Source organism: Miscanthus floridulus, chromosome 8, assembly GCF_019320115.1.
Source record: "Miscanthus floridulus cultivar M001 chromosome 8, ASM1932011v1, whole genome shotgun sequence".
In the NCBI taxonomy this organism is placed as follows: Eukaryota; Viridiplantae; Streptophyta; class Magnoliopsida; order Poales; family Poaceae; genus Miscanthus; species Miscanthus floridulus.
The window spans coordinates 14507289-14533558 of NC_089587.1; the positions used below are offsets into that span (position 1 = coordinate 14507289).

The window sequence follows — 26270 nt, forward strand, 5'->3', positions numbered from 1 at the left end:
GACGTGTATAGAATTCCTAGTCCATATTGTTATGCGCTAAGGAAATGTCTAATTCTCTGTCATCCATTGGCATTGAACTTATCAGTTATGGTACAGTATTTTTCTCTCACAACAAAACAGCATTAATCGGTTTATCAGTCGCAGAAACCATCAGCCAGACAGTTGTAGATGCGGTGTACATGCACCGTTCTTGTTTTTCTCTCACAACAAAACAGCATTAATCGGTTTATCAGTCGCAGAAACCATCAGCCAGACAGCTGTAGATGCGGTGTACATGCACCGTTCTGTTCTATACAGCGCCACAGCGGGTATCACTATTCTGAACACTTCATGGGAACCCCTGTTTAGATTCTAAAAATTTTCACCCTAAAGTGTCACATCGAATCTTACGGCACATGCATGGAGTACTAAATGTAGACGAAAAACAAAACTAATTACACAGTTGGATGAGAAATCACGAGACGAAACTTTCGAACCTAATTAGTCTATAATTAGACACTAATTGTCAAGTACAAACGAAAGTGCTACAGTAACCAAAACAAAAAAAAATTGCCAACTAAACGCGCCCTTACTGCAATGTACTTTCGGTGCTGTGCTGTGCACAAGTGATGCACTAGAACGTGATGAATGAATGGACATCGCCAATCTGGTGATAGCATGGGCGGACATCGCCAATCTGGTGATAGCATGGGCTTGTGCTGCCCTTGCTAGTCCCTCTGCGGCAAACCTCCTGCTCACGACCTCCTGAAGCATGTGACTGAAATGTGTGCAGTATTTTCAAGCACCAACGTGCCACAAATCACTCAGGTCAACGCTACAGAAATGGAGCAATGCAACTGCCACCGGACTACCGGAGCAGGCAGACTGCCCAAAACTGCACTAGGAAAATACAGAAAAATATGGCGAATGCAGCCGCCACCGGAGCAGGCAAACTGCCCAAAACTGCACTAGTAAAATTCCGCACTTCACCGTAGAATGATCTTAATAAATGAATTTGATTCCAGGTCAAGTTACAGCTTACAACATTAACAACAGGAGTAACTAAGCAGGGTTACAAATGCTGCTGGACTACAAAGAGAAGACCAATAGCATATCAAGAAATCACCGAAGCCTGGCGAGCTAGAACAGCCAATGCTTCTTTTTAGTTTTCCGTGTTGGAAGATCTGAAAGGATAGTGTGGGGGTCAGATGAACTGGTATGCCATAGAAATTTTTGGAATACAAGCTATCAAATATCAGCAAGCATCAAGTGAAACCCCTAACCTTCAACTGCATACAATGAATTGTAGTGTACTTCACACCAGAAACTTAGCCAAAGCTCTGCAAAAAGGTACAAGTGAATAATGAGACACCAAATTTTCCATTATGATTTACTGATCTTGTATATGTGATGATACATGAACAAAAGTTCATGGTTCTAGAAAGAGGATACAATAGTTGATACATGATATAGACAGAGAACCGGAGAAGACAGGACAGGGTCCAACTCTAACCTCTTGTTGGAGTGGCGTCTCTGGGGACTATCTCAACTAGGCATGTGTCTCTAAACGACGTCAACAGACATATTTTAGCAGCAAACTGGTTTAACAGATAAAAATGGTTTCTGTTAGTAAATGCATATTATCCTACTGATAATAAAACTACTTAGTATTCTATTGCAACAGTTTGAAAGAAATATTCAAAGAACTATGATACAAGACAAGTATACAATTTCTCCCTCGAGCCACAACTCACAACTAAGTGACATTTTGGATATCAAATATATATGTACTCAAAAAATTCTATTGTAATATATCTACAAAGTGTGGCAAAAATATAATATTATGATATTGCTTTTAGTGACAAATCTAATCATACCAGATTTTCAATCTCAACATGTAATAAACAGAAATTGGTGGACCAAATATAGATAGTCTGATTAGATGCAACCAAAAACGCTACTGATTTGTGAATGGACAGTATAAGCTTAAAAATATCTGGGGAGTTCTATTAAGTACAGTTAGAACTAGAGGTCACAAGATAAATAATGCCAAAACCTGTAGATAAAATGTTTTTTACTCATAGCTTGAAAGTGCTATGTACCCTGTCTGCAGCTGCCTGTAAGGTCACATGATCTCCCCATTCCCCAGATCTACAGTTTTATATAAAAGAAAGGCACACATCAGGAAATGAGAAGAAAAAAAGTCGCAAGACAGAATTAGGCATCTTGAATTTAATACAGACTAAAACCTTTTCATTTTCTTCAAGTAAATCTTATATTCCATTGGCACATAACCTTCATAGTGTTTCCTGAATTCCTTCAGCTAGATAGAGAGACAATACTTCAGAACAGTCGCTTATCCAGGAAAACTCTAATTAAGATAGCAAGATATTTTTCCTATGGAATAAACGAATTATGTAGGTAAGAGATCTATCAGTGAAAGAGAGGGAAAGGTGGATATACCTGCTTCACTACCGCCTTCCTCACATGTTTGTGATAGTCAGGATTGCGGAATATCTGGTCTGCCAGAGCTCGGAACTGCAACAAGAACAAAGCAAACATGGAGAAAATGTAAAAGACAAAACAAAACCACCTAGTCAATAAACCAAAATATCATAATCAGTTTTGCTCATAGCAGGAAGAAAATATAGTAAATTACTAATAGCTACCTACAAGGTAGGTAGATTAAGATTGAAGCAATACCTGACGAACATAACATAAGTCAATTAATCTACAGAGAACTAGGTTATTGATTTAAACTATCAATAATATATCTAGATGAATTTACTTCATACAAATGAAAAAACAATTCTGTACATGATACAAAAAGCTAACCTGGCAATTCCCATCTCCTTCTATTTGGTATTCAGCTAAGCCATAAGTGCCCAATCTGCCACCAAAAAGTTCTGAAGTAAATGAACCTAACAGGAAAACAGAGGATAAAAGCAAAAGCACCATAAAAACTTTACCTTTCTAATAATGATTCATGATCAATTGTCGCATTATTAAAATCTGGAATTTTCCCATTAACACGCGGAGTGTGCTGCCATTAAGACCATCAGCAACTTTGTACAAGGGCTAGAGTTAAGCTTGCAGCATAGTAATCTGATTTAATAGTGAATGCTGATTATAACATTTTATATCTAACTATCTAAGTATAGAAAACTCTAATATAAATATGCAGCAACATATTTATTGTTGTTGCCAATTATCTTTATTGAATGCTACATACACATGTTCTATCTCAAGCCAAACAGCTCAACAATAATTTTCTCCAATCAGGAACTATGGTACATCCAGAAGGTAAACTTGAAGGAAGCAGTGCCAGCATTATCAGAGAAACATATTGCGCAACAGTGAGAATAGTACCGGGATCGAATCTAAGTGTGAAAGGCGCCTTCCAAGACTCTTTGCACTGTTTGTTGTGTTTGTTGCTTCAGTTATAAGGGTACCAATGGTCAGTTCCTCCTCACTCTCCTGAGTGCTGCTGCTAATACTTGAGGAAGAGCTCTTGCTAACACGTTCCTGCTGTTCAGTCATGATACCTCACAAGGAACATTTGAAGTTGAATCTTGAATGGGTTGACTGTAGGCTGCAAATTGAGAAAGAAACAACAGTTTGGTGATGCATGACAATATGGAGGACAAGGTAACCATCATCTAAATGGAACTGGTGGGTAGCAATCAGGTAGCTCATGTTCAAGATATAGCATCAAATGGCTTGTACACTAGTAGCATCCATCCATCCATCCAATCTAACCACTATGGCATTCTACTGCTTGTTACTCTCGAATTATTACTGCAGGTCGTGAAAAAAAGATTACCACTATCCATACTGTTTCAGAGTAAAATATGAAGATTGGTCGATTCCTACTGGCTACTGGTCATTTCGAGGAGCACATAGATCCCAGGTAACCACCTAGAGTCCTTTTCATAAGAAAGAATTACATGCGAGCTACTAGTCAGAAAAGACGCGTCATTCCACATCACAATCTAGAAACTTTTTTCAGATCCCAAGCTTATAATTTCTATACAGCGGACTTTTCTCCAAAGAAACTACAGTCCAAGAAACGAACGAACGCGTGGCGCGGCGGCACGTCGAGTCACCGAGACGCGTGCCGCGCGCACGCAGCCGCGCTCGGTTCCACCCGCGCTGGCCGACGGCACCACCAGGCGCCGCCGCCGGCCCCGTGGCAGTGCCCACCGCCGGTTATCCGCGAGCGAGCCTCTCCACGGAGACGGAGCTAAACGAACCACAATAAGCATTCACCAGCGCAAGGGGGGAGCAGGAAGGAAGGAAAGAGAGAGACGCATCCAAGACGCAACAGGAAACAGAGCAGAGCTTCGCACCGCCGGGACCGGTGGAAGATCCAAGGATCCGGGACAGCGGCCGGGGACGCTCCGGCTCCGGAAGAGACCAGCGAACTGGCGCTGCCGCGCGGAGGAGAGGAGACTGAGGAGAGACTCACCGGCTGCTCGGATCGGAGGCGGTGGCGGTGGCGCGCTCGTGGGGGCAGGGTCAAGGGAGGGAGCCGCTCCAGCTGAGAAACCTCCTTCGCTTCTCTCCTCTTTCTTTCGCACCAAAAACTGCTGAAGAAGGGAAGTCTCCGTGTGCGTGTGGAGATTAACCGAAATGACCCCCTGGGGCCTGGGGTAATTCTCTCGTAGAAAGTGGGCCCCTCTCCACAGGAACTCAAAAAACACTTTGCTTGTTCGGGTACCTTTTGCTTTTTGGCATGTGTGCTGAACTGCTGATGGGATTCTTCAGCCTTTCAGTGATCCAACTCCCACGTAATGACTAATGAGAGCAATAGCTTGGTTGTCAAATCATTTTAGGGTGTTGTTTATAACTGCAATTGATCCATTTGTGCACAAACAAACGCTACGCGAATGTTTTGTGTTTCAAAGTAATCGGCACGAAACCGCTGTTCAGAAGCTACTCCTACTAGTTTGTTGAGGATGCATAAGATGCACACAACTTTTAAAAAATACGGTTTCATACGGAGAAATAAGGCCCTTACCACAAAGTTAGACAAAACATTAGTTTAGGGTCTATGACGCTAACTATAAATATAGGACGGGGTGACATGGGACTTATCTTTCATGGTTTCTTGAACATTTTCATAGTCAAATTGGGCTTTTTCTTTCTTCTTTAGGCCTCAACAGGGGGCAGAAATCATACCACGGAATTTTATCTCAAAACCTTTCCCCCAACACAAACCCATTATTTATCTTTTTTTTAATAATGGAACCATACTGAATTCAGTAAAATTTTAGTGTTCTAGAGGTTTCGATATATAATAGTAATTATGGAACATGCAAGTTCAGGCACGAAGCATCTCGCAATTGTTTAAGCTGTGAAAGCCATAGGTCTCAGCGCTTATAGCCTCCCCATCGACACAATGGGGTGTGTGCATCAATGTGTATTCCACGCACCGGACAATCATGTAGCAACATAATTGAAAAGGCTATATCAACAAGCTTAAACTATGACAACTCGTCTGTTTTTTTGGGTCCAAAATCAGAGAAAGTATAATTATGACTATACTAATATTATAGAACGTAGAAAACAAACATGCGTTGTACACTGAGATTTCTAAGTCTCGTCGAATATTCTGCTCTGCAAAATCAGCTATCAGAAGTATAAGAGGATACAATGCGAACTGTGAATATCTGATGTTTTCTTTTCAAACATAGATTATAGGTTGCTGTCATTGAATCCAACCTTTTGCTGATGTGAAAGCCAAGGCTGCTTTCCAGCGGCATAGAGTACACCGTTCAAGTCCCCAAAATTACAGATGTTGCATTCAGGAGCAGAACAACAAAAATCCAATCTTCAGAGTTGCATTCCCTTGATTTTTCTTTATATATCTTCTGTCAGCAATCAGTATGTAATACAATATGTATTTGTGCAATTGGGACTGCCGAAGGAACGTTGACGATTACTATGTTTTACACGTATCAACCAAAGGGACTAAGCATAAAGCATGATTAAATTTTTGCACAGGGCAGCTTTTTATACACAAGAGTATGGAGCTAAAAGATTTCAATAAGGGGGTTGATCGGTCTTCTGTCCTCACACAGCAGAACAATTATGAATGCTGCCTTATGTTGATTAGCTCGATGTCGAAGATAAGTGTACCAAGAGTGGAACCCTCGCCATTCGCGAGACGTGTTGGGTTGAATATAGTAGTAAATAGCCTCTGTCGATCAAAGAACTGCACGAAAACAACAGGTGAAATTAGTACTCCATTATGTCCAGCCAGCAGCACCGAATTACATCCTTCGACTACAGATATGAAATGGATACTTTCTTAATCCAAGCACACCCGTGTATCTCAAGGGAATATACCAACCACGAAGCCATTTTTAAATAAATTGCGCATGCAACAGAGAGTAATGATTAGGAGTTGGCCAGACTGGAGATACTCCAGTTGATCACCAGCTACATGATATAACAACAAATCTAGAATATTGAGGCCACAGGAGTTACATTAGGAGGAATTGGTTCTTGTGATGTGTTTTGGTAACCCTGTAATGGTGGTATGATCACTCGGCGAAGACCACCAACTCTCATGGACTTCACTGCTGCTTCCATACCAGGTATAACCTGCAAGATCCATATTATATTATGCCTTGACCGCTTGAGTATGAGACCCATAATGATTCCAAAAGCGAACATCCCATAAAATTTATTTTGTTGGATGCTTAGACAATGGCTATGAATAATATTCAGGGAACTCAAAATGCATAAGTTAAGAACAGATGGTTTATACTCCTACAGATGCATAGCAGCTGCGATGCTAATATGAAAATAGCCTACAATAACTATACGTCACAACAGAACAACTGTAACTCCATGTATCAAAAATCAACTAGGATTCTCGAGCATGTTTGAAGAACATAGGAACACCAATGCTACACTATAATATCAACTAATGGAACTTCAGAGTGGAAGAATACAAAGTTCAGTTAAGATCTTTATCCAAACTGCAGCAGTATCAATACCATAGATATAATTCAGTTCTTCTGCACAAGTTAATGAAACCTGTATCTCACTTTGCCAGACCCAAGGGTGAAGACAAACGGCATGGGATCACCGGTCTCGTCCTTATGATCATAGGTGGAATCAAAGCGCCATCCTTGCTTCGCTGCTAATCTCCCATAATGGTGAATTGCAACCTGTGTAGTTCATACTAGTGTGAGAAAACATTAAACATGAGAGCCTTTCATACACATTTCTTAGAAATAATACAAGCCACAAAATGCCTGCATGAACAATCCAAGTAATCCATGCACTCGCAGCTTCTTAATCGTAAGAAGAAATTGCAGTGAACTTATGCGGATCATCAGCTCAGCATCGACTGATAAGCTAGAGGAATTTCAATGTGTGAAATTGGTTAATGATAGACCAAGCAAGAATTGTGCTAAAAAACGCAGTCAGTGTAGATAGGCGCGTCTTTACCTGGTCGCCGACGGCCGGGATGTCTCCTGAACCCTCCCGGAGGTCCAGGGCCTTCACGACGCCGGAGCTGGGGATCTCGGCGAATCTAGGGGCCGCAGCCGAGGCGGCGGCCGTGCGGAGGGTGGAGGCGGTGGCAGCCGCGGCGAGGAGCTGCCTACTAGTGAGGGTGGGAGGTGGTGTTGTGGCTACAGTTACTGCTTTGGCTTTCCGAGGCGGCGGCACGGCGCCGGCGAGCGCCGCGACGGCAGTGGTGACCATCGGTAGCTGTTACGATGTGCAATTGGCCTCTCTTCTTTTTCCTTTTTTATTATTCTTTTATTTTATTATTAACTATTTAGCTTGTTCTTTTTCTCCTTTTTATTCCGATACATTTCTATTTTCTAATTTTAATAGTTCTATGAAAACATTTTATATTTAGCTACACTTCGAATACTAAATACTGAAAATTTTATTTAAATAAGACGTATCATAGGACCTCAGACATGAAAAATAGATGTACATAAAATAAACCTAAATAAATAGATGTTTCTTTAAAAAGTAGACTTAGAGAAAATTACACTGCATCTGCATATGAGGTGATCCTTAATGTTTGACATCCACGCCAGATTTCATAAATAATTGCATTAACATTTTGTAAAAAATACTCAACTTTTAATATGTGTGTGTTGAAATTGAATAGATCTGATTAATCTTAAATCTACGTTACTAAATTGATTAGTCGTAACATGAATTATTTGTCTTCTTTAAGTGGGCCATGGAAGAAATAAGTGAGTTTCACAGGGCCATATAAGGTAGACGTTTGTGCCTATATGCTTTGAGCTGAGCTCAAAAGTGTCATGAACTTATCCAAATAATATATTCTATGGTGAGATAAAAGCTATAAAAATAGTTAAGATGATGTTAAGTGTAACCTTTAATGAAACAATAGATGATTTTTTTCCGATGCGGTTCAACTATTTTAGTAATATTTATATCTTCTAACCTAATGTTTAGATCCACACCATGTCGTGAAATCCGTTTTTAGAATACCTGCTAATTCAAGTACCTTGCCTTTCTTAAATCAATCAAGTGAAATTGTAAAACTAACAATTTCGATGTGTTTGTAAGACACTTCCCTACCTCCCCGCTGGTACAAACACCGAAAAAGACAAAAAAAAAATTGCTCATCCATGTCACCACAGCTTGTCATAAGCAACCATGCTACATCCAACTAAGGTCTTTTGTGACAGAGCTTCTTCAAAGGCTTTCAACTCTGACTTTTTAAGGTTTTTACCGAAGTCCTACCAAACACTATCTTATCAAAAGAAAAAGTTACGGAAGAAAGAATCTATGTTTTTTACTCGTGAGGTGCCATTTGCAAAGAAACTTTACAAAAAGAACCTAGGAGGGGATCAATTCACACCCAAAAGTAGCAAAATAACCCCCTCCAATTATCCAAATAGACCATGCTTTTACAAATACAACTTCCAATTCGAGGTGAATTCAACCAGCCTAAGCATGATTTCTACTTTTAGCAAACAATAAAACAAACAAAATCAATAGAAAATATATCTAGAAAATCCCTAGGTCTATTAGGATAGAAACGAGCAGAGTAGCCCTCGCTGTGGTTGGCCAATCCTGACACATTATCCTCTCCTCATCCACGCCGAGAGCGTAACCAGCTCAACCAGATCAGAATCCAGACCTCGGCAAAGCCCATTCCCTTGTGCATCTCGGCCTCTCCTCTCTCCCTTCCTCGCCGCCCAGTCGTCTGACCCCTCTTCTCCAGCCGGGCGGAGATGGTCTCGCTGCGATGCACCACCGCGCACCACTCCCTGCTCGGCTCGCCGACCTGCCTCGCGCGCCCGCGGCGGCGGGCGTGCCCCGTCGTGCGCGCTGCCGTCGCCGTGGAGGTCGGCGCGCAGGCCAAGGTCTCCCTCATCCGGATTGGGACGCGTGGAAGGTGATCGAATTCGACCCTTTCTGCTGTTTCTTTGGTTGGGAGTGTGCTGAATTTGGGCTTATGTTGGTCAAAATCGTGGCTTTAGGTTCTATTAATAGTTGCATTTGGGGACAGCAACGCGTTGTGAGTGCCTGAGAGATCCTTTGTTTAGCTCTTCCGCCGGGAATTTGAGTTTTGAGATGTGGCTCTGAACCTATTGCGTCTTTATTACGTGTTGAACATTTGTGGATAATTTGGTGAAGTTCAAAGGAGTATCGAGAATCTTTAGCAGGAAGGATGCGCATCCTTGCTTCGTAGGATGCAATTCCGGATCAGTACTCGGTAGTACCTGGGTGTTGACCTTGATAGAGCTAAAGAATGGCTCTTAATAGTCGGCAAAATTGTACATTTTAGATGTTACCTCTACTATTTTGTGTCAACGCCATAGATAACGTATTGTTCTTGTGCTATTCTCATGATAGCTACTGGTTTCATGTCAGTGTTTACAAGGATGTTGTCTTTACCAGTCTTTGCCTTGACTTAGGGGGTGTTTGGTTGCCCCTCCTAAATTTTAGTCGCTGTCCTATCGAATGTTTGGACACATGCATGGAGTATTAAATATAGACTAATTACGAAACTAATTACATAGTTTGCGACTAATTTGCGAGATGAATCTTTTGAGCCTAATTAGTCCATGATTTAACAACGGGTTTGCTACAGTAACATGTGCTAATGACGGATTAATTAGGCTTAAAAAATTCGTCTCGTGGAGTACTGATGGATTATGTAATTTGTTTTTTTATTAGTATCCGAACACCCCATGCAACATTCTCCTGACACACCTCCTAAATTTTAGTAGCTGGATCCAAACACTCCCTTAGTCTTAGCGACTTTACTACTTTTCTTGGATCTTGTGGAAATTCTATGCCTTTTCCACATTTTCCTTTTGTTGAGAGAAAGTTACTCAAGAATCCGTTAAAAAAAAGGGGGGGAAAGTTACTTAAGAAAAGTCACTGTTTACTGCCAAAGCAAATTTTCCCTTCCACGTTTCAGTTCAAAATGTTGTTTGTTTCTTTTTCATGTGTAATATGCAAATTTGTAATTCTTGTCATTGGTTATTTAGGACAGTCCTCTTGCTCTTGCACAAGCCCACGAAACTCGAGAAAAACTGAAAGCCGCACACTCTGAGTTAGCTGAGGAGGGGGCTATTGAGATCGTCATCATAAAGACCACAGGAGACATGATCTTGGACAAACCCCTTGCAGATATTGGAGGCAAGGGTTTATTCACCAAGGAGATAGACGACGCGCTCTTGCAAGGAAGGATTGATATTGCTGTTCACTCTATGAAAGATGTTCCAACCTATCTACCTGAAGGCACAATATTGCCCTGTAACCTACGACGAGAAGATGTCAGAGATGCATTCATATGCTTGACTGCAAATTCGCTTGCAGAGCTTCCTGCTGGCAGTGTTGTTGGAAGTGCTTCCCTGCGGAGACAATCTCAGATTCTCTACAGATATCCATCACTGAAAGTAAGTATGATGGTTTTGCTCATCACACTTTCCCTCCCCACCCCCCTATACTTGTGATTTTAGTGCTAGCTGATTTACTAATGTGTTCATAGATACTTCCCAGTATTGCGAGTCCGGTGGTTTTTTTCCCATTGCATATAAAGAGAGCGAGCTTTCTGAGCTCATTCTCTGAAGTCTAGAACATAGATCTTCTTTCTATCAGCTTCAGTTCTTAACTCTTTTATAAACTGTTTAAAAAACTCTTATAAATATGTATATTTTTATTTCTATGATTGTGAAGCTGTTGTTTTCTATGCCATACATGTGAAAAGACTCCTATCCTAGAGGCACTATTGCAAAAAAAAAGGTTATAAAAAGAATTCTGTTCGGTTGATGGTTGTAGACTCTCGCCTGAGTATTGCACTTAGTTATTTAGAAGCCTGTATTTTTTAATCTATTAGAAGTGTGTTTTGATTAGGCATTGATCTTGATTAGTTTCGTGCTTAACAGTATTGAATGGTTTTCAGGTAGTTAACTTCAGAGGAAATGTTCAGACAAGGTTAAGGAAACTCAAGGAAGGGGATGTCTCTGCTACGTTGTTGGCACTGGCTGGATTAAGGCGGCTAAATATGGCAGAAAATGCAACAGCTGTATTATCAGTGGAAGAAATGCTTCCAGCAGTTGCCCAAGGTGCGATTGGAATAGCTTGCAGAAGCAACGATGACAAAATGGTAAGGGGTCCAGTGTTGTAGTATGCTGGTAGATGGAGAAAACATGATGCTTGCATGATTCCATATACAAATATGACACTAGCTTTGCTACCTTTTCTCTATCGAACTTTGCACGCTCTTTGATTAAGTGATAAGCAAGGGCGGATCTAGAATTAGGAATCATTGATGTCACTAGCATAGCTATGATAGGTATGCTGTGTCATTGTCTCTTCTGCCCATAGTAATTTTTCATTGAGTTTACACAAGTCATGGTTGTCAGGTGACAGCATTACTAATACTCTGGATCTGCTCCCCTGGTGATAAGGTCAAGTGACCATTTTATGGTCCTGAATAATAATCATTTTAGACAATGCTGTTTAGGCAGCACATATAATTGTTTTAAGATCTGATTTATTTGTCATGCCACTCTTTGCATTTTTATTCATCAAGTCTCTTTATTTATTGCTTCTTTATCCTGGCCATGTTGCATGTTGTGGCTTTTCCGAAAGCATTTAATCTTTGAAACTATGCCTTACAATAGGTCTTTATATTTCTAATTTCTGAGTGCACATTGTTGTTTTATTCTGCAATGTACATGAATGTATTATGCAGCTATCAAGGGCATGCCAGACACTTGCTTGGGTTCATGGTTTTTTTAACACTATTTGTAGCAAAAAATGATGAAATATCTCATTCTTTGCCCTTTTTTTTGTAGATGGAGTACCTATCCTCGTTGAACCATGAAGATACCAGATTAGCTGTTGCATGTGAAAGAGAATTCTTGGCAGTTCTTGATGGTAACTGCCGAACTCCAATTGCAGCCTATGCTTACCGTGATAAGGATGGGAATTGCTCATTCCGGGGTCTATTGGCTTCACCAGATGGATCTAAAGGTATCCTTGATTTTCGATTGAAAAGATCTTAAAATGATTTTGATGTATTTATCATCGAATGACAACACTTTGTCACTTGTATGATTCTGCTTACAGTATTTGAGACGACAAGAAGTGGACCGTACTCTTTTGACGACATGGTTGAGTTGGGCAAAGATGCCGGTCATGAGCTGAAGGCAAAGGCTGGGCCTGGCTTCTTTGATAGCTTGCAATGAAAAGAATGAGCGACCATGTGCAATTCCAATTGCCACTCTTTTGGTTAGAAACGGAGGGCCTAAGTATAGTGTTGAGAGGTTTGTTTTTGTTTCTCCTTTTTCCTACTAGTTCTGCTAGAGCCTTGTACTACCACTCATATTGAGCAGCTCCATTCTGCTTTGTTGTATCTCCTGTTCTTATAGCACTCTGGGTTAGAACCTTATAGGTATCTGCAGAGCACAGCTATGTTTTGTGGAAGAGGTACCTGCACAGCTACGTTGTAAACTTGTAATGCTGTAATTGGATGTGACTTTGCTGATAGTTGTTGTTTCAAGAATAATTGAGCTCATGGTAACCATGGGAGTAAGATTCAATGTTCCTATTCTTAGGAAAAATTAGCCTTGCTGATTGATTCTCAGATGAGTGTGATGAATGTCACATCCCTCTGTTAGAGGCCCGACAAAACATCCCTGATTTTTTTGGGGAAAGGAGAATGTTTAGGGTATATGTCGAAGAAAACTTGAAGCGCTGTGCTATACTGCTATAGATGGATTGATGATCTTTCTGATGGTATGCTATGTTATATTACTCGGTAACAAGCAAAATTTGATGGTATAGATGAAATTTCCTGAATTTGAACCCCTCGCACATCTCGGCGTCTCCTCCCTCCGTCCCTCGCGCGCACACTCCTCTAACCCTCTCTAGCCGGTCGGAGATGGTGTCGCTGCGATGCGCCACCGCGCACCAGTCCCTCCTCGGCCCGCCGACCTGCCTCGCGCGCCCGCGGCGGCCGGCGTGCCCCGTCGCCGTGGAGGACGTCGCGCAGTCCAAGGTCCCCCTCATCCGGATTGGGACGCGTGGAAGGTGATCAAATTCGGCCCTTTTCTGCGGGTTCTTGGGGGTTATGCTCCTCTGGGAATAGGGGTTTTGAGCTGCGCCTCTTAACCTATCGCGTCTTTTAGGATGTTTAGCACGAAGTATTTGATGATGTTTAGCACGATTTGCATATATGGCTTCGTTTTGTTGCAATTTTGGATCAGTAGTAACTGGCCTTTGGCCTTTATAAAAGCTAAATGATGGTCTCTTAGTAATAATCGGTTAATTTGTACATTAAAATGTCACCACACTATGTAGGTGTTTAGAAGGGTCTTTGTCTTGGCTTACTCAATACGACCTCTCCTTGGATCTTGTGGAAATTCTATGCTCTTCAGACATCTTGCTTTTGTCGATTAGAAGTTACTCAGGAATAGTCATGGTTTACTGTCAAACGACAATTACTCTTTTCAGCTTTCAGTTTTCACTTTTCGATTCAGTGTAGTTTGTTGCTTCTCTCTCTTGTTTTTGTGGAGCATACAAATTTGTAATTCTAGTCATTGGCTATTTAGGACAGTGATCTTGCTCTTGCACAAGCCCGTGAAACTCCAGATAAACTGAAAGCTGCACACTCCGAGTTAGCTGAGGAGGGGGCTGTTAAGATCGTCATTATCAAGACCACAGGAGACATTATCTTGGACAAACCCCTTGCAGATATTGGAGGCAAGGGTTTATTCACCAAGGAGATAGACGATGCGCTGTTGCAGGGAAGGATTGATATTGCTGTTCACTCTATGAAAGATGTCCCAACATATCTACCTGAAGGAACAATACTGCCATGCAACCTCCCGCGAGAAGATGCTAGAGATGCATTTATATGTCTGACTGCAAATTCACTTGCGGAGCTTCCTTCTGGTTGTGTCGCCGGAAGTGCTTCCCTGAGGAGACATCTCAGATTCTCTGCAGATATCCGTCACTTAAGGTAAGCATGGCAGTTTCATTCATCACCCTTTTTTTTCGCGATTGTGCCTAGGCACGTTTTTCATTAAGCAGGAAGTTTCATTCATCACCCTATCTGGTGTTTTTTTCCGTGTATACATAGAGAGCAAGCTATCTGAATTTTTTCTCTGAAGTCTGAAGCATCATACATAGATTGTTTATTCTACCAGTTTGCAGTTCTCAACTCTTTTATTGTGTAACCTTAAAGCACTTGTTTTCAGTGACGTGTGTGAAAATGTTGTAGACACTTTCATTGGGAAGCAATACAGCAGGAAGAAGAAGAAGGCGCCAGCCTCTAGTGGCTAGTTTTTAGGCCATAGTTATCTTTTCCTATAAGTTAGGATCTGGGAGCCAGTTTGTTAGTGTCCAGCTGGCCATTGGGAGATATAACAAAGGGTCGGCTGATTAGGGGAGTTAAGCAGAAATAGAGCCATCTCGTTCGGAGCCTCCCAGGGAGGGCGAACCTGCTCTACCGCTGCTGATTATCTCTAGATTTAGCCATTGCAATTATCTCCAGCTCGTCAATAAAGTTCAACCAGATTACTAGCTCTTATCATCTGGTATCAGAGGACCTCTCGATCCTCTCGCCTGTCATGGGTGACGAACTCAAGACCACTCTGGATGCCATCCTCGCCCGATCTCTCCTCCATCAAGAACGAGGTGACGACAATCAAGGGCGACCAGAGCCGTCTCAACGTGGCCGTCAACCGACTGCAATCGGACCACCACTCCTCCGGCGGCTCCCACAGTGGCAAGGACACGGAGCCATGGCGGCCCCTCCCCCACCACCCCCACGCGAGCACGGGGAAGCACAAGCTCCGGTTTCCGCGCTACGACGGCAGCACCGATCCGGTCACATGGCTTCAACAAGGCGGAGCAGTTTTCGGCGCCGATCGCACGGCGGATGACGAGCGCGTTGTGGCTCGCACTCCTTCTACATGGAAGGGCTGCTGCCCAGGACTGGTACTACCGCCTGGAGCAGAACCACGGCGCTCCAACGTGGCCGGATTTCGTCGACAAGATGCAGCGGGGCGTTCGGGACGCCGGCGCGCCAGCAACCCGCTCGGTGCCCTCATGAAGCTCCGCCGCAACAGGGACGGTCGAGGAGTACAAGGCGCAATTCCTTGCCCATGCTTGCGCGCTGCAGGCCGCTTCAGGAGCAGGACCAAATCGACATCTTTACCGGCGGCCTCCGCAATCCGCTACAGACGGACGTCGAGCTCCAACATCCGACCACGCTCGATGACGCCATGGCCCTCGCGCGGGCTTTCGAACGGCGCCTGGAGTTGGACGAGGACGAGGGACTCCTCTACGAGCCGTGTCCCCCACCCGCACCAACCCGCCGATTCAGCCGCGCGCCCTGCCCGCGACTTCCGCACCGCACACGCCTCCTCCCGCGGCCAAAACTGTGCCGCAGACGCCGCCGGCTCCAACCAAAGGCCCACCTCCAGCAGGCCCGCGCTTCAAGCGGCTGACACAGCAAGAGATGGCCCAACGCAGAGCAGAGGGCCTCTGCTTCAATTGTCCAGAAAAAATCACGAAGGACCATGCCTGCATGAAGAAGGGCCTGTAACCTAATGGAGCTCGATGATGATACAACCAGTTGAGGGACGCTGCGGTGGAGGAGTCTTCCCCTACCGACGACGTCGAGATCTCCATCCACGCCCTCACCGTCATCAAGACGGCGGACACCATGCACCTGCCACATCCGTCGCAGCAGCACATCCATCCAGGCTCTGGTGGACTCGGGATCCACTCACTCCTTCATCGCCGCGGATACTGCACGTCGCCTCGGCCTCCAGCCCGCACCGCGCCCCCGGCCTCACCGTGGCCGTTGCCAACGGGGAACGCGTCCCATCTGCCGGGGTCTGCGGCCGCCGTCCCCGTCACCATTGGCACCGAGGAGTTCCACATCGACCTCTTCGTCTTGCCCCTCCCCCGACTACGAGCTCGTGTTGGGCTGCCATTGGCTCCGGTCCCTGGGCCCCATCCTCTGGGACCTCGCCCGCCAGACCATGGCGTTCTGGCGCCGGGATCGCCGCATTCGCTGGACTGGCGTCACAGCCCCTAGGGCCCCTGCTCTCCACGCCGCCGAGCGCCTGGACCTCCTCCAACTGCTCCTGGCTGAGTTCGGCGATATCTTCGACACGTCGTCGTCACTGCCTCCAGTTTCGTGCCTGCGATCATCGGATTTCATCTCTCCTACCAGGCACGGCCCCGATTGCAGTACGGCCCTACCCGCTACCCCCAGCTGCTCAAAGATGAGCTGGAGAGGCAGTGCGCCGACATGCTCCAGCAGGGCATCATCCGCCCAAGCACCTCGGCGTTCTCATCGCCGTCCTCCTCGTGCGCAAGAAGGACAACTCATGGAGGTTCTGCATCGACTATCGCGCGCTCAATGCAAAAACAGTGCGCGACGTCTTCCCCATTCCCGTCGTCGACGAGCTTCTTGACGAACTCCGCGGTGCACCTACTTCACCAAGCTCGATCTTCGCAGCGGATATCACCAAGTCCGCATGCACGCCGATGACATCCACAAGACGGCGTTCCGAACTCATCATGGGCATTTTGAGTTCGTGGTAATGGCCTTCTGCTTGACCAATGCCCCGGCGACGTTCCAGTCCCTTATGAACGAGGTTCTCCGCCCCTTCCTTCGCCACTTTGTGCTCGTGTTCTTTGATGATATTCTCATCTACAGCACGTCGTTCGCTGCACACCTGCAACACATCCGTGCTGTCCTCTCCACACTGCGTGCCCACAGCCTGTTCCTGAAGCGCTCCAAGTGCTCATTCGCGGAGCGTCGGGTGGAGTACCTGGGCCACTTCATCTCCGAGGCAGGGGTGGCCATGGACCCCGGCCAAGATTGAAGCGGTGCAGAGCTGGCCCATGCCGTGAACCCTCCGCGCAGCTGCGTGGCTTCCTCGGCCTCACGGCTACTACCGCCGTTTCATATCCACAACTACGGCGTCATCGCAGCCCTGCTCACGGCCCTCTTGAAGCGGGATGCTTTCCGCTGGAGTGACGCCGCCGCCGCCGCCTTCGACATGCTCAAGTCAGCACTGACCTCCGGTCCGGTGCTGCAGCTTCCCGACTTCACGGCGCCCTTCGTCATCGACTGCGACGCCTCGGGCTCTGGTTTCGACGCTGTCCTCCACCAGAGCGTAGGACCGATCGCATTCTTCAGCCGCGCTGTGGCGCCATAGCATGCCAAGTTGGCTGCCTACGAGCGCGAGCTCATCGGATTGGTGAAGGCCGTGCGGCACTGGCGGCCGTATGTTTGGGCACGACCATTCACGATCCGCACCGACCACTTCGCCCTCAAGTTCCTCTTGGACCAGCGCCTCTCCACCATCCCGCAGCACACATGGGTCAGCAAGTTATTTGGCTATGATTTTCAAGGTGGAGTACAAGCCTGGCCGCCAAAACGCGGCTGCTGATGCCCTGTCACGCCGTGATGAGGACACCGCAGCACTGACAACCTGCGCACTCTCCCGGCTGGACTTCGATCTGTTCCATGAGTTCCGAGCGGAGGCCGAGACAAAACTGCCGGATATCATCGCCAAGCGCCAGGAAATTGACCAGGGCCTTGCTGGGGGCGAACTGGACGTCCGTCGATGGCTTCGTCCTGCATCATGGCCGCATCTTCGTCCCCGACACGTCGGCTCTGTGGCCCCAGATCCTAGCCACAGCCCACGGCGCCGGCCATGAAGGCGTACAGAAGACGCTACACCGCCTGCGCGCCTCCTTCTACAGCCCGCACGCCCGGCCGTCTTGTCCGCGACTTCGTGCAGGGCTGCACCGTCTGTCAGCGTAACAAGACGGAGCATCTCCATCCAGCGCCGCTGGACGTTCCCCCACACCGTCTGGGGCCGACATCGCCATGGATTTTGTTGAAGGCTTTCCCAAGGTCGGAGGCAAATCGGTGGTTCTCACAGTGGTTGATCGCTTCTCCAAGTATGCACATTTCATCGCCCTCGGCCACCCCTACAGCGCCACCTCTGTTGCCCAGGCGTTCTTCGACCAGATTGTGCGGCTCCACGGGCTGCCATGCTCCATCGTCAGCGACAGGGACCCGGTCTTTACCAGCGCCTTCTAGACCGAGCTCTTTCGCCTGTCTGGCATCAACGCTGCGCCTCAGCTCTGCCTTCCACACCCCCAAACTGATGGTCAGACAGAGGTCACCAACCGTATTCCATTCGGCGTCTACCTTCGCTGCCCCTCGTCGGCGATCGTCCGCGGAGCTGGCTGCGTGTGGCTTGCCCTGGGCAGAGTTCTGCTATAGATTCATCCTTCCAGACAGCATGAGGGCAACTCGTTTGAAGTGGTGTATGGTCGACCACCCGCCCACCCTGGCTTCGTATCAAGCCAGGTCTCTCAAAGGTGGCTGCACTGGACAAGCAGCTGACGGCCAGGGATGAGTTCCTGGCTGCTGTCCCGGGAACGGCTCCTCCAAGCCCAGAGTATCATGAAGCAGAGCCATGACTCAGCACACCGGGGATGTGTCTTTCAGTGTGGGCGACTGGGTGTGGGCTCCGCCTTCACCAGCGCGCTGCGACAGCTATTCAGGTCCAGCTAGAATGCCAAGCTCGCGCCCCCGCTACTTCGGCCCCTTCCAGGTGCTCGAGCGCATTGGCTTCGGTGGCCTACCGCCTTCCAGCTTCCCTGCTAAGGCACGCATCCACAATGTGTTTCCACGTGGTGTTTCCTGAAGAAGTTCCATGGCAACACGCCTGCAGACATTGTTTCCACTACCTACAGTTGTCCGTGGCCATGCTGTTCCTGAGCCCAGTCAACATTGCCCGCGCTCGCCTCAACCATGGTGTGTGGGAGTTTTGGTGCAATGGCTCGTCGAAGTCCAGCTGATTCAACCTGGGAGCCGCTGGAAGATTTCAAGGCCACCTATCCCAAATTCCAGCTCGAGGACAGCTGTTTCGAAAGGAGGGGTGGAAGTGTTGTAGACGCTTCATTGGGAAGCAATACAGCAGGAAGAAGAAGAAGACGCCAGCCTCTAGTGGCTAGTTTTTAGGCCATAGTTTATCTTTCCTATAAGTTAGGATCTGGGAGCCAGTTTGTTAGTGTCCAGCCGGCCATTGGAGATATAACAAAGGGCCGGCTGATTAGGGGAGTTAAGCAGAAATAGAGCCCATCTCGTTCGGAGCCTCCCAGGGAGGGCGAACCTGCTCTAACTGCTGCTGATTATCTCTAGATTTAGCATTGCAATGATCTTCAGTTCATCAATAAAGTTCAACCAGATTAACTAGCTCTATCAGAAACAGTTGCCTAGCCTGGATGTACTATTGGATTTTTTTTTTTTTTTGTTACAAGAGGATTCTGTCCAGTTGTAGACTCTCTTCACAGTCTTATAGCTAGTTATTTGAAGTGGTGTCTTACTTATCTTAATTGTTCTATAAGGCTTAACATTATTGGAGTGACTTTCAGGTTGTTAACTTAAGAGGAAAGTTCAGACACGGTTAACGAAACTCAAGAACGGAGATTGTCCATGCTACGCTGTGTGGCACTGGCTGGACTAAAGCGGCTAAATATGGCGGAAAATGTAACATCTATATTATCCATGGAAGGAAATGCTTCCAGCAGTTGCCCAAGGTGCCATTGGAATAGCTTGCCGAAGCAATGACGACAAAATGGTTCGTTGTCCAGTGTTGTAGTGCGCTGGTAGATGAAAAAAAAAGTGCTGCCTGCATAATTCCACATTACAAATATGACCGCAGGTCACCAGCTTTGGCTACTCTTTTCGCTATTGAACTTTGCATGCTGGTGCTGCCGTGCTCCTTTGATTGAGTGACAAGTTCCACTGCCCATTCTCTGTTCCTGAATAAGAACCATACAGTAGATGATGCTGTTATAAAGCACCATAATAATGATTTCAAATCTGGCTCCTTTGTCATGTCAGTCTTTACATTTTTATTTTACTAGCTCAATCTTCATTTTATTTATTGCTGTGTTTTCCAAAAGTGTTTAATAATATTCAAAACTATGACTTAAGCACTGTAAAATATTATAAATTTCTGAGTGCGCATTCCTGTTTTACTCTGTAATGTACATGAATGTCCTGTGCAGCTCTGCAGAGGCACGCTGCACTTGTCTGGGTTCATGTTTTTTTCAACACACTTATGTAGCCAAAGATGTGAGATTGTGAGAGCTCCCATTCTTTCTACCCCTTTGCAGATTGAGTACCTGTCCTCGTTGAACCATGAAGATACCAGATCAGCTGTTGCATGCGAAAGAGAATTCTTGACAGTTCTTGATGGTAACTGCCGAACTCCAATTGCAGCCTATGCTCATCGTGATAAGGATGGGAGTTGTTCATTCCGAGGTCTATTGGCTTCACCAGATGGATCTAAAGGTATGCTCAATATCAATTAAAAGAACCGAAAAGAAAACTATCGCATTTCATCATTAATGACAAGTTGACAACAACTGATTACTTCTGTGATTCTGCTTACAGTATATGAGACAACAAGAACTGGACCGTACTCTTTCGACGATATGGTTGAGATGGGCAAAGATGCTGGTCATGAGCTGAAGGCAAAGGCTGGGCCTGGGTTCTATGGTTGCTTGCAATGGAAAGAATGAGTGACGATGTGCAATTTTCAGTTGCCACTCTTTTGGTTAGAAAACAGGGGGTCCATAGTAGAGTGTTGAGAGGTTTGTTTTTGTTTCTTCTTCTTTCTCCTAGTTCTGCTAGAGCCTTGTACTCATACTGAGCAGCCCCATTCAATATGTATCTCCTGTTATTCTAGCACTCTGGGTTAGACCCTGAACGTCCCTGTTTTGCAATTAGCCTTGCCCTATACCATGCATGATGATTAATTGCGCATCGTGCGTGTAAGATTCGGTATTCCTATGGGAAATTTAGCCTGCCGATTGATTCCTCTGATGAGTCTGATGAATCCCACAAGGCCCAACAGAACATTGTACGATCTAACTACCAAGCTGAGGTTTTCTAATAAGACTCAATCTGTAAGTGGTAGAGGCGCTTCCATTGTAATTCCAATGTATCAGTGCTACTCAGGCCGTGATCTGCATCGGTGCATGCTTATTTGACATTATTGCCCGCAACAAATCTGATTCTTCAATGTTTTTAAAAAGAAACTATGATTCTTTTGATTTTTTTTTTTCTCTGCAATCACATTAAGGCAAGATAGACACAAAGGCAACACTGGCACTCTGTCACAACATTAGAGATAACTGATACAGGTCCCAACCTAAATTACCCAAGCATTCCTCAGATGCTACTGAAGCATCTTTACCCTAAAGCCTAACATTACCTAGTGGATGTGTTCAAACAATGTGCTGTTTGTTACAGGAAGATACCTTGTCGGGATGGTTCACTAAATTGAAATTGCACTGAGTAGACTTTTTTTCACCGTGCCTCAGTTACATTCATAATCGTCATACAATGGATCTAGTTGTCCTGATTCTGCATTGCTGACATGTTAGCCAGGTCTTCAGCAGTCACTGGTTTGTGCATCTGTACAAACAGGAAAGCCAAAATTAAGATCATGTCTGTCAGTCTATGTGATGACATTTCTGCTGCTTCAATGATTATAATTTTTATGACCCACTGCATATAGCTAACCACAGGAAGTAGAGAATCAAAATGGATTTGCATAATTGGACAAGAAACAGATCGATATATACTCACCGCATTAGCAACAGTTAGCCAATGAAAGCACCTGGGAGGGAATCCTCTGCTGATGGCGTGGTATCATGATTCCAGTAGGTTATGTTCTGGAACTCAGCTCGGGATACAAAATTGCTAACTTCAACATCTGAATTCTGTCCAGGCCTCTTCTCCAATACATAACCTTCAGAGAATATTAAAAGCATCATAAACACGGTCAAACTGCAGGACTTCCTTGAATTCACAGTTCTATTGAAGATCCAGAATGGCAGATTGTTACCACTGATACCCACCTATCATCTCCACACATCTAGAATTCTAGATGTACATGCAAACTTAGCATCCCAAGACAATTTAACATTTGTTAGTTGTACTAAGAAGGCCGATGACCATATTTCAGATAAAAAAAGGAATCACACCACCATTCAATGATCACTTCTGCAGTCAAACTCAAACTGAAACTTCAGGATTTTTGCACATGGCTTCCTTACTTCATAGTTTTTATACTTGTTAGCATGCATTTGAATCATCAATTAATTCTTATTAGAACAGTTATTTGAAGGTACCTTTTTTTAGGACTGCTAGAAGATCAATGTTTGCACATAAAGTTTCAGTTTTTATCAGCGCCACACACAATTCCTCCAGTTACCGTAAAGGCGCGCAAGCAGTTTGGAGAGAATGTCGATTTTAGGTGCATCTAGTTGCAGTTACACTGATTCAACACAGCTTCACTATCATTCAGACCATAAATCAATGTACATTGCTATGAATCGATGAAGAAGAAGAAAAAAAATCACATTTTCCCACTCCAAAGCTCTCAAACTGTAAATTCACAAATCTTGTAGGCTTGAAGAAAGCAGAAGCAAGAAACTTATGTCACCTCGGTAGCCATCCGGGAGAGTTAGGGTAGCCCCCTGCAGCTTCCTTCCGCGGAAGAAGGGCCTCTTCCCACCTTCACCCCCTCCACCTCCACACCTGTCAGGAGGCCCACACCAATTCCTCAACCAAATGAGCGGGAAAAAGGAAACGAGGGATTTGAGTCGGGGGGAACGGACCTGTGACCCTAGGCTTGAAGTAGTCGGATACGGGGGGCGCCGCCGTTCTGCCTGATGCCACAAGGGCAGGAGGTGCGCCCCGCCGAGGCTCGCAGCCACTGGGGAGAGGTCGACGGTGGCCGTGACGCCGGCGGCGGGTGCCGGAGGGGTCGCCGGCTCCATGTTGGGCTCAGGTTCGTGGAATTTTCGCACCCCCCGTGCGACCACAGGAGGAAAAAACGGGAAGGAAATTAAGGAGAGACAGGCGCCATAGACCTGCTGTTTGGGTAATGGATAGCGCTAATTGTTAACCTGCTAATATCGAGGGGGTGTTTTGTTCCACGGACTAAATTTTAGTGTATGTTATATTGGACGTTCGGGATACTAATTAGAAGGACTAAATATAAGTTAATTACAAAACTAATTACATAGATAGAGACTAATTTACGAGACGAATTTATTAAGCCTAATTAACCCATCATTAGCATATATTTTACCGTAGCATCACATTGTCAAATCATAGACTAATTAGGCTTAAAAAATTCGTCTCGTAAATAGTCGCAATCAGTGTAATTAGTTATTTTTAGTCTATATTTAATACTTCATGTATGTGTCCAAAATATCCGATAGGACAGGAACTAAAATTCAGTCTAAGGAACCAAACAGGCCCTTAGACGATAATAATAGGCCACGGGCGTACCGTCCGGACACCGCGCAAGGGCGCACCCACTCCGCCTCGCGACGCTGCTGCCGTGCGTCCCCCGCCGCGCGCCTGCTTTACACTGTTGCCCGTGCGACCTATCCTGTGCTGCCTCTGCTCCTCCACCTCCGCCTGTCGCGCGGCCTCACCCGCGACCTCTCGCTCCTCGCTGTGGTCGGCGTGCCCTTACTCCCTCTAGTGCGCGCCCTCGACCGGGCAGCCGTCGGGCTAGGCGCGCGTGCTAGCCTGTGCGCCGGGCCAGCCGTGCCGCGCCACGCCTAGGCTGGCCTGGATGGCTGCCGCTGCTCGCGCAACCGCCCGCCCGCTGCCATCCTCATTGTCCACCGCGAGCGCACATCCGGATCCCGCTGTGCAATGCTCCGCCCGCCCACCTGTCTGCCAGGGTTTTGTTGAAAGCGCATGTTGCATACGTATGTTTCAAACGTTTCAGATGTTCCAATGATATGTTGCAAGCGTTTATATAGATGTTGCAAAAGTATATCAAGATGTTGCATTTGTTGCAATGGCTATACACATATGTTGCAAGTGTCTGTTCCAAATGTTTCATTTGTTTTTCTAGACGTATATTGCAAGCGTGTTTATTTGGATGCTGCGTATGTTTCACACATATGTTGCAAGTGTTTTATCTAGATGTTGCATATGTTTTTAATGGCTTTTCAGGTGTTTTGCAAGTGTTTTAGAAGCATGTTTGAAGTGTTTCATTTGTCTTTAGATGTATTTACAAATGTCTCATCTTAATTTTTCAAAAGTAAATCGGATGTTGCACATGTTGCAACGGCGTCGGTGGCTGGCGGACAGCGGCCTGCCGTAGAGCTTCGGCTCCTACCTCGCGAGGTGTGCCTCGTCCTCTCCTCTCCTCTCCCTCCCCCTCCCCTCCCTTCCCTTCCCTCCATCTCGCAGCGGTAGTTCGAGCTCGGCGACAGGGCACGACGGAGAAAGGGCTGTGGCCGGGCATGGGCGCAGCCGGGAAGAGGAAATCGCAGGTGACACGGGCGTGGGCGTGGTGGACGCTCTCCTTTATGCGGGGACGGGATGGGGCGTGGTGGTGTGCTTGAACGGAACAGCGTCCGGACACGTCCTGCGGCCGGACGTCCGGGCACTAGCTGCACTAAAATTAACCATGCGCTATTTGGATACAAGAGCTAATAGATAAATTTAATCCTACCTAAAGTCAGTTTTGTTCTTAGAATTGTTGTACTTGTTTTAGTTGGCACCTATATTGAGGAGTATTTTGGTCTTTTCATCATTAGTTGATGCTTTTAGCCCAAATTGTTCTACTCATTTTGGAGGTGTTTTGATCTTTTCATCATTGGTTGCTGCTTTTAGCCCAAATTAGTTGGATCTTGCTGACTAGTGAGTGAACAACTAGTTGGAGCTATGGTAAATTGTTAGCCTAGCTATTAGCTCTGGATTATGATTAAAAATTTAGCTAGCTGAGCCATAGGAATTGCAAACTAGATACGACCGGTAAGCTAAGATCATAATAACCTATACTAACGCACAAATAAAGGTGGGAAAAACACTACTGTACTCGAACCAAACTTGCCTATTCAAACCTCTTCCCTCTTACATTAGCTCCTGGCCAACTGCTGCACGTCGCCCATTGCAAAGTCTCCAACTCATTGGTGTCATCGTGCCACCGGCACCGAGCAGCTCTCTTACAAGGGAGGAAGATAGCATTGGCGGTCTGATGCCAAGGAAGATATATTGCACCAATGGCATGGCTCGGCTAGGATACAAACTACTGCTTGGAGTGCAGCACCCGCGACGAGCAAGGCTATGTTAGAATATGTATTGAATATATATACAAGTCTGATTATTTTTTGTTTTTTAGTTTTATTAGTAGTAATAGGCTAGTGTTAGAGTCTGACTTGGAACCCAATTTTCTCCTAAGTACGAGAGAAATATTGTTGTTGTAACCATGATAATATAGTGAGATCTTCACAAGAGTGGGTGGTGCCTTGTGCCAGACCCTGGAAAATCTAGTGTTGTAATTTCATGAAGAAGCTCTCATAGTAATGTTCCAGAGATGTAGGCTTCGACTAAATCTCATCGACAAATATCCTGCTTCCAGTCTCATATATGATCTTACATGTTCGTCTAGGGCCTTGTTTAGCTGGCGAAAATTTTTGGAAAATGGTACTGTAGCACTTTCGTTGTTATTTGGCAATTAGTGTCCAATCATAGTCTAATTAGGCTTAAAAGATTCGTCTCGTGAATTTCGTCTAAACTATGTAATTAGTTTTATTTTTTATTTATATTTATACTTATGATGCGTACCAAAGAAAATTCGATGTGACGAAAATCTTGAAAATTTTGCAAAATTTTAGAACTAACGGGCACTAGGAAGATTCAATTGTCTTTTGACGGTGGAACTGCCCTG

The 26270-nt window shown here is 45.5% G+C and overlaps 3 protein-coding genes and 2 pseudogenes across 6 annotated transcripts; 2 read left to right on the top strand and 3 right to left on the bottom strand.

The window, feature by feature from the left end:
• Nucleotides 1–948: 948 nt before the first annotated feature.
• Nucleotides 949–4782, bottom strand: LOC136475805 (OVARIAN TUMOR DOMAIN-containing deubiquitinating enzyme 11-like). The gene is made up of 10 exons (XM_066473414.1): nt 4448–4782; nt 3349–3571; nt 2949–3022; nt 2815–2869; nt 2443–2517; nt 2229–2302; nt 2082–2130; nt 1493–1577; nt 1263–1319; nt 949–1163 (listed from the first exon to the last, which is right to left on the bottom strand). The coding sequence occupies exons 2-10, from the start codon at nt 3517–3519 to the stop codon at nt 1120–1122; spliced, it is 684 nt and encodes a 227-aa protein (XP_066329511.1). The 5' UTR covers nt 3520–3571; nt 4448–4782; the 3' UTR covers nt 949–1119.
• A 937-nt stretch (nt 4783–5719) lies between these two features.
• LOC136475806 (peptidyl-prolyl cis-trans isomerase FKBP17-1, chloroplastic-like) lies at nt 5720–7731 on the bottom strand. Of its 2 annotated transcripts, none has more exons than XM_066473415.1 (4): nt 7444–7731; nt 7038–7160; nt 6472–6588; nt 5720–6196 (listed from the first exon to the last, which is right to left on the bottom strand). In XM_066473415.1, the coding sequence occupies exons 1-4, from the start codon at nt 7699–7701 to the stop codon at nt 6071–6073; spliced, it is 624 nt and encodes a 207-aa protein (XP_066329512.1). In that variant the 5' UTR covers nt 7702–7731; the 3' UTR covers nt 5720–6070. The 2 variants fall into 2 exon arrangements, 1 of the variants encoding a protein (XP_066329512.1); XR_010763294.1 differs by having other exon boundaries at nt 6057–6196; nt 7027–7160.
• Nucleotides 7131–13078, top strand: LOC136475803 (porphobilinogen deaminase, chloroplastic). Of its 3 annotated transcripts, none has more exons than XM_066473412.1 (5): nt 7131–7148; nt 10488–10898; nt 11405–11608; nt 12303–12480; nt 12577–13078. In XM_066473412.1, exons 1-5 carry the CDS (start codon nt 7146–7148, stop codon nt 12693–12695), a joined length of 915 nt encoding a protein of 304 aa, XP_066329509.1. In that variant the 5' UTR covers nt 7131–7145; the 3' UTR covers nt 12696–13078. The 3 variants fall into 3 exon arrangements, with proteins under 3 accessions (XP_066329509.1, XP_066329508.1, XP_066329507.1); XM_066473411.1 differs by lacking the exon at nt 7131–7148 and adding an exon at nt 9034–9385; XM_066473410.1 differs by lacking the exon at nt 7131–7148 and adding an exon at nt 9037–9385 and having other exon boundaries at nt 10493–10898.
• A 135-nt stretch (nt 13079–13213) lies between these two features.
• Nucleotides 13214–21111, top strand: LOC136475804 (porphobilinogen deaminase, chloroplastic-like; annotated as a pseudogene).
• A 505-nt stretch (nt 21112–21616) lies between these two features.
• On the bottom strand, nt 21617–23349 carry LOC136468606 (uncharacterized; annotated as a pseudogene).
• Between the last annotated feature and the right edge of the window lie 2921 nt (nt 23350–26270).

Excerpts from the sequence above, each read along its gene's own strand:
- LOC136475803 (XM_066473410.1), top strand. The coding sequence starts at position 9,222 with ATGGTCTCGCTGCGATGCACCACCGCGCACCACTCCCTGCTCGGCTCG. Across the intron at positions 9,386-10,492 it reads CGGATTGGGACGCGTGGAAG|TCCTCTTGCTCTTGCACAAG; the intron begins GTGATCGAATTC and ends TATTTAGGACAG. Across the intron at positions 12,481-12,576 it reads TTCACCAGATGGATCTAAAG|TATTTGAGACGACAAGAAGT; the intron begins GTATCCTTGATT and ends TTCTGCTTACAG.
- LOC136475806 (XM_066473415.1), bottom strand. The coding sequence starts at position 7,701 with ATGGTCACCACTGCCGTCGCGGCGCTCGCCGGCGCCGTGCCGCCGCCT. Across the intron at positions 7,161-7,443 it reads TCCCGGCCGTCGGCGACCAG|GTTGCAATTCACCATTATGG; the intron begins GTAAAGACGCGC and ends TGAACTACACAG. Across the intron at positions 6,197-6,471 it reads AAGAACCAATTCCTCCTAAT|TTCTTTGATCGACAGAGGCT; the intron begins GTAACTCCTGTG and ends GTTTTCGTGCAG.
- LOC136475805 (XM_066473414.1), bottom strand. The coding sequence starts at position 3,519 with ATGACTGAACAGCAGGAACGTGTTAGCAAGAGCTCTTCCTCAAGTATT. Across the intron at positions 1,578-2,081 it reads TACAGGCAGCTGCAGACAGG|TTTGCTGCTAAAATATGTCT; the intron begins GTACATAGCACT and ends CTGTTAAACCAG. Across the intron at positions 1,164-1,262 it reads TTCATTGTATGCAGTTGAAG|ATCTTCCAACACGGAAAACT; the intron begins GTTAGGGGTTTC and ends CTATCCTTTCAG.